General features: G+C 49.6%; 1 protein-coding gene across 1 annotated transcript; it reads right to left on the bottom strand.

Moving 5' to 3' along the window:
* Positions 1-155: 155 nt before the first annotated feature.
* Positions 156-12,988, bottom strand: mcm3ap (minichromosome maintenance complex component 3 associated protein). The gene is made up of 28 exons (XM_070975370.1): positions 11,372-12,988; positions 10,727-10,974; positions 10,302-10,383; positions 9,917-10,070; positions 9,622-9,812; positions 9,389-9,528; positions 8,885-9,082; positions 8,482-8,750; positions 8,173-8,335; positions 7,661-7,818; positions 7,292-7,515; positions 6,948-7,207; positions 6,262-6,362; positions 5,969-6,100; positions 5,705-5,818; positions 5,342-5,494; positions 5,042-5,239; positions 4,777-4,845; positions 4,565-4,699; positions 4,334-4,487; positions 3,684-3,948; positions 3,437-3,534; positions 2,528-2,918; positions 2,079-2,369; positions 1,847-1,976; positions 1,382-1,567; positions 1,076-1,226; positions 156-746 (listed from the first exon to the last, which is right to left on the bottom strand). The coding sequence occupies exons 1-28, from the start codon at positions 12,888-12,890 to the stop codon at positions 579-581; spliced, it is 6,342 nt and encodes a 2,113-aa protein (XP_070831471.1). The 5' UTR covers positions 12,891-12,988; the 3' UTR covers positions 156-578.
* Between the last annotated feature and the right edge of the window lie 109 nt (positions 12,989-13,097).

Genomic DNA, 13,097 nt, shown 5'->3' with positions numbered 1-13,097 from the left:
ATCACAAAGCAGTGGGGCAGGGAAAGGGGCAGGCCTGCCACGACGTCCTCCAATCAGAGCGCTTCTATGACAAACACGCCACATGCTCGTGTTTTGATCACGGTGACAAAGTGAGCCGTTACACTACAGAATGAAAACGGAGCTAAATGAGGTTTATGTAAAAAAAAAACACTTTTATTCAACATTTAGCTGTTTAGTAATTTGATTTCATAACTCAACAGCACAAAAATATATTCAAACAACAAAGACGCCATTCTAACTGTAAGACATATTTGTTCTATGACACACACACACACACTCACACTCACACACATAAATGTAAATGCACAGTCAATGGCAGAAAATTAAACCAAGAGTACAAATCTTGATTTTCTTTTCCTATTATATGAACCTACAAACTGTTTCAGTCAGTAAAATCTGACCTCAACACTCAAAGATGAAAGTCACGGCAATATGATTTCCATGAGCTCAGTAAATAAATCCTTGCAGTCTCTCGCTGCAGATTTGTTTGTCCTCAGTTTTCAAGCCTTTGCAACGCTGCGGAGTCAGATGCTCAAAGATATCCCTCCCCCAGCTCGTCAGTCGTCGACGATGCTCAGCAGACCGCTCAGCTTCAGTCTGCAGGCCATTTCCTCCTCTTGGCTCGCCAGGATCTGACGCTCCAGTTCCTTCAGTCGCCATGACATAGACACAGGCGTGGTTCTAGGCCAGTCTGCTTTGTCCGACAGATCATCAGACTCTGGCCCCTGGAGGGTCGAATCAATGAAAATGCATCATTACGGCAATTCATGATGGCAACATTTACAGAATATGGTTGATGGATCTCTGCTCATTTGCAGCCACACGTGAGAATTCACAACTTCTTTGTTTGATAACTACAAATAATGTATAATCTATTGTAAAGCTTGAAGCTTAATACAACTGCCAATACCTTATACCTAATAGCTTCAAGTGTAAAGCTGTGTTGGTTAGAGCAAACCTGCAGCCTTCACCGTTTCTACCAGACGGCTGTTTGACGAAGGGCACAGTTTGTCCCAGCGTCACTGAGTGAGGTGAGGGGAGTACCTCGTCGTACCTGCGTGAGAGCGACATCTCGAGTCTTGTCTGTGGGTGCTTGCTTTATTGTCGTGGGCATGGACAGCAGAGTGGAGGACGGAATGAAAAGCGGTGTGGACAAGTGGTCCACGGGGTCGCCGTCCAGCCACCGCTGAAGCTGCTCCGTGCTCCTGTAGACAGTACACACATGCTGTAGATTATGTCATGTAAGAAAAGGACCTCAAAACTGGCAGTGAGCTACATCTGAGCTACGTCACAAATGCAAGATTTAAACGGTGGGTCGATGAACACTAACTGAAGGCTAGTTTAAAAAGCGTAGCTGCACCTCTTGCTTTCCGCCTTCTCCTCCTCTAAGCTCTGCAGGACTTTGTGGGCCAGGAGCTCCTGTGCCGTGGGGGTGTGTGTGATGTCCAGCGGGGCTGTCGGGGCCTCGAGGGGCTCCACCAGACTGTGGAACAACCTCTGTCTGAGGGCCAGGCCGGTGGGCGTGGCACAGGCAGCTGCGCTTGGCCTGAGGGTGGAGGAGGATGGAGGGGGGAGACACGGAGAGGAAATGGAAAAAGGAGGGAGCAGAGGAGGAGCACTTTAAGCCTGGAAGTAAAAACACTGAATGTCACATCAAATGCTTGATAACATGCAGTTTTACATGCAGCCTGAAATAAATGTGTCAAAGATGTGTTTTGATATTTCAGATTTAATCCACGCCTTTGCTATTGCATCAAAAGCTAACGTTAGCTGGAAGGTGGTTGAGCGGGTTATCAAATATGTAGTTTTTCCTTCTTCTTCTTACCCTTCCTTCTCTTGCTGCTTCTCCCTGTGGGTTTGCTTGATGGCCTGGGACCACTCCTCAGGCGGCTGGAAGCCCTTCAGCGACTCTGTGTGGAAGTAGACCAGGATCTCCCCGTCCTCCGTCACTGCATCTTTAACGACACAACCAAAAAAAAGACACATGGTAATCCGAGTCACACGTCATCAGTCGGCTCGTGTGGTAAACGTGCAACCTTCCCGAAGAGCGTCCTCACCTTCACAGACAGGTGGTCCGGGGATCTGCCAGTCCTTCAGCTTGTGGTCTATGCAAATCACCAGCACGTCGTCCCACGGGATCCGACTGAAGGCTGGACGCGAGCTCTGGTCTATGTCGCCCCAGCTGCTGGCAGTTAACGTGGATCTGGGGGTCCGGGTACGGTGACCCTTCAGCCTGACCCTTTCCAGAAGGTTCTCCAGCCGTGACATTAAGAGAGGCTGACTGCGGCGTGAGACTGGGATCTGAGTGGCGTACCGAAAGATGGAGGAGCAGATCTCAGACCAGGAGTCTGGAGAGAGGAAGGAGGATAATACAGGGACTGTGAGTCTCTTGTTCACATCTTTGCGTTTCTTTTGTACTAAAGAGGGTTTTCCACAGTCAGAGGGTCATCAGTGAAAACTCTGCAGTGATAAACACTGTGCACAAAATGACACCTCAGTCACTGACCTGTGGCACAGAGCTGCTCCCACTGTGGCAGCTGCAGGCTGAGGATGGCTTTGCGTAGCCAGGCCAGGTGATGGACAGAGTTCCAGCCCAGATGAGGGACAAAGTCCCGGGTATCGGACAGGCAGAACTCGCCTGGAGGCCACGAGAGCCTGCTGAGCTCCTGGGATGACACTTTGTCAGCGATGTGAGCCAGGACGGCGTTGTACAGCTGGATGATAGGCGCAGGCTCCTCGGGCGGAAGCTGTGCAGCAGCCCGCTCCTGGCGGTGGGCGTAAACTCTGGGAGTGAACTCGCGGCTCAAACCGGCCTCCACGAGCTGCACCAGGGTCTGGCAGGAGAGTGGGAAGGCTGGTGGAGAATGGGCCAGAAGCCAGCTCATGGCCTGGCTTAGCTGGAGACACACAACAGGAGAGATGGCAGAGAAGTTAATGAATTACAAAGCTATCCAACAATCGATGTCAGTGATTCTGAACCTCTGTGGCATGTGACCGCTCGCCGTGAAGGAGGGTCCACTCACACAGTCACAGTTAGCAACTGGTGGAGCATTTAGCAGCTAAAGGAAAACATATTTCTCTGGAAGGTTGGTAGAGCCCCAAAACAGCTAAAAGTGAATACTGGATGAAGTTCGCCCGCTTAGCAGGTAGCGTTCAGTAGTTTTGTAGAGCTTTTCCTTGCAAACAGCTGCCTCCTGCGGCTCAAATCAGCGCGATGACAGTGAAGCAAAGTTGCGGCCGTACAGCTAAACAATGAACTGAAGCTCACACCTTTCACATCGTTATTAAAAAAACATCTATTATGCTCACTTTTAGCTTAACACATTGCTATTTCTATCAAATTCCGACAGTCCTGATGATGAAAGTGAAAGACGTTAAACAGAAAAGAGAAAACATGGATGTGTATAAGTAGCACCTGTTTGGATCCCTGCAGGTCACTTGTGGTCTCTGGTATGAAGAGGAACGAGTACTCCGATATCAAGCCTTCCTTGACCAGTGTTTGCAGTGTCAGGGCTGAGGGACCACGAAAGAAACGGTTCAGGGGTTACACATTTTGTCTAGATGAAAACCACCTGACATACAACCTCCAATCCATGGCCTGCTTCTTATCAGCATCAGTATAAGATGAAACATATTCCCATGATTCTAGCTGTTTTAATTACCTTCTTCGAGTTTCTGTATCTGACCCGTGCCACCGTCGGGCCCTGGCACCAGAATGACCAGAGGCAGGGGGCAGTGCCAGGTGCTGGCCTGCTGCAGCTGTTTGAGCTGCAGCAGGGCCGACAGCAGGGGTACATCCTGCTCGTCCTGCCCGGGCTCGACGGCGGCCACGGCGGGGAGCAGCATGACCAGAGCTCCTGCCCCGTGGAGCTCGCAGCACTCCTCCATTTTGGACAGGCCGTCTTCGGTCAGAGGGCCTCTGGAGGCCTGAGAGACACAAAGTCCCACATTACACAGCAATTAATATCTCGATCTACCTACATAACAGCAATGAATCAATACCAGCTTGGGTGAAGCTCATATACTAACTAAACAGCTAAAACATGACAAGTCATCAATCTGCACCATTAGAAAATACATATATTTATCATTTTTAGTTTGATTTTGTTATGCATTTTATTTCTTCTTCTAATCATTAGCCTTATTATGATTTTCATTCTGTTAGCACGATAGCCTTTTAGCTCACCATGACGAGTCGGACATGCTGCATGTCACTGCACATACTGAATGAGCACTATGAAAACATAAAAGCTCGCTCTGTGCTGTATATTCTCAAACAAGCTGAGCCCCGCTGACTGCAGTCTGAGCTTACCTTGACGCTGATGTGGACTTTGTGAATGCGCTGGTCTTTTTCCTGCAGCGTGTTGGTGACACAGAGGGTCTGCAGGATGCCATCATGCTGCTCCTCGCTCTCCTCTGACCACCTGTCACCTCCGAGCTTCACCTCCAGCCAGTCTGACAGGATCCTGCAGAGGACACAGTCGGTGTGAGGGTCAGTGAACGCTGGGAGCAGTCGATGAGACGCATTTCTGCAGCTTCTTACCGGTCTGCCAGGCTGGCTACGCTCTCGTGGTCGCTCGGTAAGAGGAGAACGGCTTTCCAGAAGATTCGGTCCGGTGGGTTGCGGATGTTCTCCGTCACCAGCGCTGGCAGGTCGAGAGGTGCCCACACTGTCTCACTGAGAGAAAGAAAGGCAGGTCAAAACGCTGCTCTGTGACGTTGACCGCTGACTGCACGAACACGCTCACGACTTACTCGAGCAGCTGCTGATAGAAGTAGTGGACTCTCATCTGGTGGATCACTTCTTGTCTCATCTTCAACAACCTTTACAAAATACACAACATGTGACTGGAGCAGTAAAGTGACATTTACGTCAAGGTTGACAAAGACAGTCGAGTAAAAAGTGATTTGTAATAGATGACATGCTACAAAATGTGCTGAAAATGATGTAACAGCACCTGGTACAATGTGGTTATTAACTATAGTCACCATCTTTTCAGCTGAGCGGAGAGGAACATACCTGGTGCTGGAGAGGGCCAAGGTGCCGGCGTTCCCCAGGTTGACCAAACCACGGTTCAGATCTGCGATGGAGGGCTGTGTGGGAGCGCTGGGAGCCAGAGCCTTCAGTTTGAATCGAGGGTCCACACAGCAAGGAGCCGCAGGGAAACCTCTCATCTGTCTCTTCAGCTGCCGACGCACTGCCACCACATCACGCCACCTGGTGGTTCACATCGGAAAAGTTATAAAGGGATGTTAAAAGTGCATTCTGCCAGAGTTAGAGCAGCGTTTAACGCCACGTGATGGTTTCTCACATTCTTACCGTTTGATGTACTTGTGGATGCGCTGCAGCTCAGCTTCAAGGATGTCTTCAACCAACAGAGCGATGTCTGCATTCAAAGTCTCCTCAATGAGGCTTGAGCAGACCTGCTCGGTGCATTTAGCCACACGGTCTGCTTTCTCATTCACCGCCTGCCTGAAGAAGGAATGAAAAAGGTCTCAATTTAAATTCAGTGGAACTCATTTGTGGAAACAGGCGAGCCAATCGAAGACATTAAACTTCATGATGTTCCTCTTTAGCTCCAGCATTTCATTATCATATATTCATATATTTCATTTTAAACAGACTTGTTGATGAACATAAAATCAGACCAGATTTGATTTTGGTTGAGTTTCAAAGCCTTACTGGATCTCAGAGGCAGCCGTCTCCTTGACGGTCTCATCTAAAACTTCGTGGATGATCTCTGTGCAGAGAGAGAAGCTGAACTGAACCAGGAAGGCCTCGTGCTCCTGCCTCCTCCTGCCAGTGCCAGACAGGGAGAAAGAAGTGTGGGTGAGCTTGATGATACTGTGATTATGATGACTGCCCCAACTGTTTTTCTGGAAAATAAAATGATGACGCCACAGTCTAAAATACAGCGCGCTATCATCAGGCTGTCAGTGGACCCACCTGGCTTCTTCCAGCTTGCGTTTCTCCTCAGCGACGCGCTCCTGTTCCAGCTTGATCTCGGTGGAGGACATCTCCTGCAGCATCTGTCCCATCACCTCAGTCACCAGAGACTCTGCCTGCACGCTGCTCTCCCTGCAGAAACAAAGGCAGAAGTTAGTTATCTCAATAAAAACAACAAAGAGGGGTCCACTGTTTCTATACACTGTAATGAAATAAATGAATGACAACTAAGGAAGTGAAGTAAAACATGCTTTCAACAATAAAAGCGGGACAGATGGATCACTTGAACTTACGTGAGAGCTGTTGCTGCGTAGCTGGCGCCAGCATCAGCTACCTCCCTCACTGCTGCTTCAACCACCTCTTCAATCACAGAGTCGAGCACAGCAGCAATGTCCTGCGGGGGGGGGGGGGGGGGGGGGGGGGGGGGGGCAGAAACAGCACGGTTACTGCCATGCACAATAAAAACAAAAGGACGGCAAGTTCAGCTTTGCTTCAATGATGTGACACTAAAACAGACTGAACCCTTTCATCTATTCTGCTTTATTTTTGTACAAGCACAAAAGCTCTGCCCATAAAATGTACTTAAAATATGAAAACATCTTAAGAGAGGCTGCATCTCGGAGTGCTAAACTACTGGATTATCAGTACAGATGCATGAATGTGTCAGCGGCACTTTAACACTGTGGCTCGTCTGTAAAGCCATCAGAAAAATGCACTGGAGTAAAAAGTGCCAAAGTTCACTCTGAAGTGAACACAGTGGAGTCATATGAAGTAGAGGAAAAATGAATACTCCAGTTCCAGTACCTCATGTACCGCGTACATGTACTTGGATCAGAGCAAACGTGCTGTAACTACAGCACATTGCTGTGGCTGCAAAATAATCATGTACTGGAGAACTGCTGGGAAAATAATTAGAACATCTGTCTTCAGAAAGACGTTTACTGTCCTCTGGGACAGAGAGCTGAGATATCTCACCCACCTCATTGCTGTACACTGGCTGAGGTTTGGGTGGTGGTGACGGAGGTCTGACAGGCTGAGGCTGAGAAATCGGCTGGAACAGCTGACGGGCGTCCGCTGGGAGGGTCGAGCTGCGGTAAGAGTCGCTGGGCTCTCCAGCCTCATCTGGGACAGCTGGAGGCAACCCGAACACGGAGGGCAGGTCTGGAGCCTTGACTGGGACGACCTGCGTCAGCAGCTCAGCGCTGGGTGGTGCCTTAACCTCCACATTGGCGGCAATAGCTGAGACAACAAAAAAAAAATCATCAAAACAACAATCAAACCTCGGCTGCGTCTGGCTCAGCATCAGTGAAATGAGGTGAATACCTTTAAACTGACTGGGGGGGGGCTCAGCCAGAGGGCCTTCTCCGCGGTACTTGTTCTGGGAGTCAAAGCTGCAGACGGGGATGTGCTGCAGAGGGTTAGGGAGGGGGCCACCGTGCACCACCTCTCCGAGCAGCACGGTCTTCTTTGAGAGGATGACCTCCGACTTCTTCTGGGACAGAGGCAGGTCTGGCTCCTGATAGGTTATCCGACTCAGCTCCACCATACTGTGAACAACGTTTTGTGAAACGTTTGTTGGACATTTGCACAAAATACTCTAAAGATATAATATTTACAGTACTTAATATATACTTAACATAGCGGGGCCATGATTAATTGTTCAAATCTTTCATTCAACTAGTAGACACTCACTCATCGACGACATTGAGGCCGTAATGCTGGATGAAGTCAGTCGCCTCTGCAGTGTTGCGGAACATTAACATGCGAACTATGTCCTCGACTGAAAACGGGGTGGATCGTGGACCCACGGTGTGGGCCTGGTTCAGGCACTTCAAGGCCTTAGCTCTGACCTGCAGGGACGCACACACAGAATAACAGGATTTACACATATTAAACCTGCAGTGTGGAACTTCTGTCTCCCCCTTCTGGCAGTAAGAGTAATTACACAAACACTAAGCGCTTTCGACGCCTTCGGCTTCACCAGACTCCTAGTTATTGTAGCCTACTCTGTGGCTATGGTTGCTTCCCTCAGCTGTGGCAACCAATCACTGCTAAAACCAGTGAAACACAGAGATTCATGTGCTGATGATGCTCAATCAAAGGCTGTATGTGGTACCAATCATGAAGTAGCATTAACATATAATAGAGCAGACCCACACTTGTGACAATTCTCATGTTTCTTCATGCAGGAAACAGCTTCGAACCTGATTGAAGTATCTGTGTAAGAGGCAGCTGGCGAGGTAGGAGGCTCCTTTCACCAGCTTGAAGAAGCGCACAAAGTTGTTGCTGTTGACTGCAGCGAACGCTTGCACGGCAAACTTCACCTCGGGGGACTTGCGCACCTCCTCACGGAACTGCTGCACCTCACTGTGTGGACATGAAGTGTGAGGACCGGGTTCAAAATGCAGTGAATGTTAACAGACGTCACAGATGAAGACGCACGCAATCATCTCTGCTAATTTACTGAAAAAGCTAAAGATGCTACCCATCGATCATTGGTGTATGTGACTGACCGCAGTATGTCGCCGTCGTTGAGTTTCAGCAGCACGCTGTACTGGCGAAACTCGGCCTCCTGGGAGCAGTAGGTGTGACGCGTGGCCAGGTCCTGGTACATTTCTTTGAGGCTCTGGAGGCACTTTGTCATGTTCTCGTTGTTGATCTTGGCGTCGAAGGCTGAGATGTGCTCCTCGCAGAGGTGGTGAGCGCAGTGGATGTGGAAGCGTGCGCACTTCTCAATCAGCGACACCGTGTCGGGGCAGCACAGGTGCTGCTGGATGATGTCCTGTGGACGTGACAGAGGAGGAGCTTTGAAATCAGCCTGCAGAATACGTGTCATGCTCCTCGAAAAGGGAAGCTTGTGCACAGCATAGTCACGTTTTTATTCATAGATTTAAACATCTGAAGAGGGCAGCTCACCTTGCGGATGCCGCGGGTCCTGTTCCAGACAAAGTCATACCAGTCCCGGTAGTTGTCACGTCCCTGGTCCATGATCTGAGTCACCAGATAGTTCATGGTCATGCTGAGCACAGGAAGGGGGCGCAACTCGTGGGGCAGGGGCTCCTCCTGGTCGGCTGATGAGCGGCTGTACTCCTTGATGGCTGCTGTGTGATCCACCTAGTCCGGGACAGGACGTGACACTTTCATTTAGTCTGGACAGCAGACGAACCCACAGCGGGACCTTTTCCACAGATGTTTCCACACGCAGATGGACCCAAATAACCAACAACTAGACAATAAAAGCATTTCTTTCTGTTCTTCTTCTGAACTTAAACAGGAGTGTAGCACATCACTTATGTTGCAAAAGAAAAAGAAGTGTCTGAGAGACACCTAAGAAGACCAGAGACAGGATGTAACATCTCACAGCTGAGAGAAGTTTCTTCTCTTCAGTCTGAATGTCGAGCATAAGCTTTGAATATTTACCATCTCAGTATCTGGGATGACCTCGAATATGCTCAGCTGTTTCCGGGTTTCCCTCATGAACCTCTCCTTCTCTGGACACATGTCAGGACATGTCCCCACAAACACCTTGGACAGGTCCAGGTCCGTCCTCTTGGGCCGACCTGTGTGGACACATTAAGCACACGGTTAGGGCCTCTCTCATGTTTTTAGCCATGGTTATGGCTGCAATGGACTGGTGTGACAGGCAGCTTAACCTTGACGCAGGATCTTGTCTCTCTGCTCCAGGAGGCGGTATTTGTCCTCAGCGGTCTCAGCCACCTGGCCAATGAGGTGCAGGAGGGAGGAGGGCACAGGGCGCTCGAAGCTCTGGGCCTCTGCGCTGCTGTCTTTTTTGGGTTCAGTGTCAAACTGCAGAGATGTGGCCACTGACTTCTTCACCGGAGAGCTGATGTGTGAAAAGACACACATTAAGACAGTCGCACACTCACTGAAGTAAAATTTAAAACACTATAATAAAGACAAACACTTTCATCCAGGTGCAGGCGTTACCTGCGGCTGAGGGTCACCATACTGCTGACCGCAGGAGCTCTGAGTGAGGGTCTTCTGAGTGGGGAGGAAGCAGCCTTGGACCCCGTGTCCTCCTGCAATTCTCCCTCAGCCTCGTCTGTTCCTGCTGCAGGTCTGCTCCCTTTGTCACCTGGACCTGATGCACGAAGAACATCAACAGCTCAGAACCAATTGAGTTACTCACTGCAGGGAAATAAACTGCTCAGGACTCTTTAAATCACTATGTAACAAGTCCCGATTTGTAGTTACTTTTGCTTTTAGGTCTGCATCTCTACACATTAATATCAATCCAGCAGAAGTGTGACTGTTGGGTACCAGCACTTATTTCTATATCAACTGAGATTTTACACAAATATGTTGCATTTACTTTGCTTTTTTCTCTGCCACAGGAGAAGGAGATCGTGTTGATGCAGGACTTTGCCTTTCTTCTTTGCCTTTGCTGCTGACGCCTGAAAGACATAACAGTTAGCAGTGATTTCAGCTCAGAGTCGATACAGTTGATCTGGCCTGTTTCATAGAGCAGGATTAGTGGGTCAGCGAGCTAACGTTTGTGGTTATCCCAAGTGTTACAGATTAAACCTGCAAAGTCTGAAAGACAATATGAAGTCCAAACACCTCTTAGTACAACCAATGCTCCACTCTGGCTATAGAAAACAGAAATAACACAGACATGAAGTGTGCTGAAAAAGCAAAGCTAGCTGATGACCAAACTGGTTATTAACTGCCAGGTTTGGTAAAGCCAGCGTTTGGTGACCTGCTTTAATCGGGGTAAGCAGCATAGAGTTAACTCACATGGTCATCAAAGTGTACTATGGCCAGGTTCTTGGCGGGCCGGCAGTAGATCTTACGGACTTTGCCGAAACGACCAAAGTGCTTCTCGATCACGTCCCTCTTGTTGAGGGCTGGAGGCACATTCTTGCACAGGATGGTGGTGGAGTCGATGGGAGACACGCCGCCCAGGCTGTCCGAGCTCTCCCTGTGCAAGTCACGTTTCACAGGGGTTGTGGTTTCAGGCTGCGGGTCTGGGGCTTTTGCTGTGTCTAGAGAGGGATGATGGGTAATAGGCAGACTGTGAAATCCAGCAGGATGAAGGTTTCTGTCTGTGTTTCTGTGCTTCAGAAGCACAAACTGCTGTGATTTCCCTCCCAGAGGTGGAACAAAATGCATCCGTGTATATTCTGTGTTGTCTGAGGTTTCTCATCAGGTGTGGAGGACTTGAAACTAGCTTCATCACTTTAACACTGCAGAGTAATTCTACATGTGAAGAGATTTGGTCAGTTAATCTCTCATAAACTGGTAAATAAAAAGTTAATTTGACAACTAAGAGTCATTTAAGAGTGTTTTTTATCACACAGACGTACTTTAAAAGCATAAGAGAGGTTTCAGCAGTTCATACACACCCTGGTGTGTACAGTGTGTGTGATGAGTGCTCCTTACCTGATTCTTCAGCTTTTTCCAGCATGTCCCTGCTCACAGCTTGAGCTGTGGGTGGTGTGGCGGGCAGGTTATCAGCCTGAGCTTGGACCTCTTCCCTCTCTGTCTCCTCCCATGTCGATGCTTGCTGCTGAGTCTCCTTTGTGGCCTCGCGTCTCGCTGAGTTAGCGCCATCTCTACGAAGATCACTCAATGCCCTGTTGAATAAGCCTCTTGGTGGGCCACGGGACCGCACTAGGGGCCTCTTTGAGGGATGTCTTGGTGAATCTGCTTCTGCTGGAACATCCTCCTCTGCGGCAGCCTTCTCTGGGCCACTGCTGGAGACAGGTGGATCTTCCTTGCGCTTGGTGCCTTTGCTCAGTCGTGCAAATATATTTGTGTCCCCTAGGACCTCCAGGTTGCTCCTTTTCCCATCAGTACTTGTTTCAGCTTTAGCTTTGGAGTCTCCAAAGGCTGAAGGCTGACCAAAACTGCTTCCTCCAAAAAGGGATGTTGCCTGCGGCTGTGGGGGGTTGGCTGAGAAGCTGAAAGACGATGGGGTGGTGGGCTGGGTGGTGGATGCTTGAGTGTTGGAGCTGGAGGGGGCGGCTGGCTGTGAAAAGGTGAACTGCAGAGTGTTGGAGGGGACGCTGCTTTTGCTTGTTGTTAGTGGGTTGTCTTGAGCAGAGATGGAGGGCGCTGCGGCCGGCTGTGAGAAGCTGAAGCCCAGCGGACCGGACTTAGCCCCAGTCAACAGAGAGAAGCCAGTGGTGGTGGTGCTGCTGCTACTCAGGGCGCTGGTACTCGTCTGGGACCCGCTACTGCCAAAAGGTGAGCCGGACATTGAAGTAGTTTGAGGGTTAGCGGGCTCAGGACTGGCACTGAAGATGGGTTTGAACAGTGCCTCGTTGGCCGGCTTGAAACTGAAGCCTCTGCTCTGAGTCACACTCTGAGCTGTGCCAAACACACTGGTGGTGACACTGGTAGATGACGGCTGTCCAAACACAGGCTGTCCAAAACCCAGTGGCTGAGGTTGCCCTAAGGTCGTGGTGGAGCCAGAAGTCATCTGAGGGTTTCCAAACCCAGAGGGTTGTTGGCCGAACCCTGGTGGCTGTTTGCCAAATCCTTGGGGCTGCTGGTTAAATCCTGGAGCCTGTCCAAATGCAGAAGGCTGTCCGAATGCAGGTGTCTGCCCAAAGACTGAACCCTGGTTCGGCCCACTGGTCTGTCCAAAAGCTGGTGCGGGACTACTACCGAAGCTACTCATTCCTAAAGATGGCTGTCCAAATGCAGGAGCTTGGCTTACTGTAGGCAGCGAGGGAGACTGTGTAGACGGCTGTCCAAAGGCAGGGGTCTGTCCAAAGATGGAGTTTCCATGAGGTGAGGGCTGTCCAAAGGCTGATGGTTGATAAAAGCCCAGAGTTTGGGCCTGATTGCTGGAACTTTGCTGTCCAAATGACTGGAACAAACCAGTCTTCAAAGTGTTGCTTGGGGCTTGGAAAGCTCCACCTTGCGGACTGCCAAACGGATTGGATGGATTCATGGCGCAAATATTAGCGGATGTCTAGTATCCTTGGTTATTTGATGAAGGAACCTTTTCTCATCTACTCATTCAAACAGCCGAAAAGCTGTTTTCAGTGTAACACTCACGATGAAAAAACAGACCATTATGAAGACAGGAACGAATAAAAATGCACTACTCGGCCGCTAGCATAAGCTGAGACCAGGAACATTGTTAAAGTTAGCTTAG

The sequence above is a fragment of the Chaetodon trifascialis genome, chromosome 12 (assembly GCF_039877785.1).
Source record: "Chaetodon trifascialis isolate fChaTrf1 chromosome 12, fChaTrf1.hap1, whole genome shotgun sequence".
In the NCBI taxonomy this organism is placed as follows: Eukaryota; Metazoa; Chordata; class Actinopteri; order Chaetodontiformes; family Chaetodontidae; genus Chaetodon; species Chaetodon trifascialis.
The sequence above is the reverse complement of the archived record's forward strand: the minus strand, read 5'-3'. Positions and strand labels throughout refer to the sequence as shown.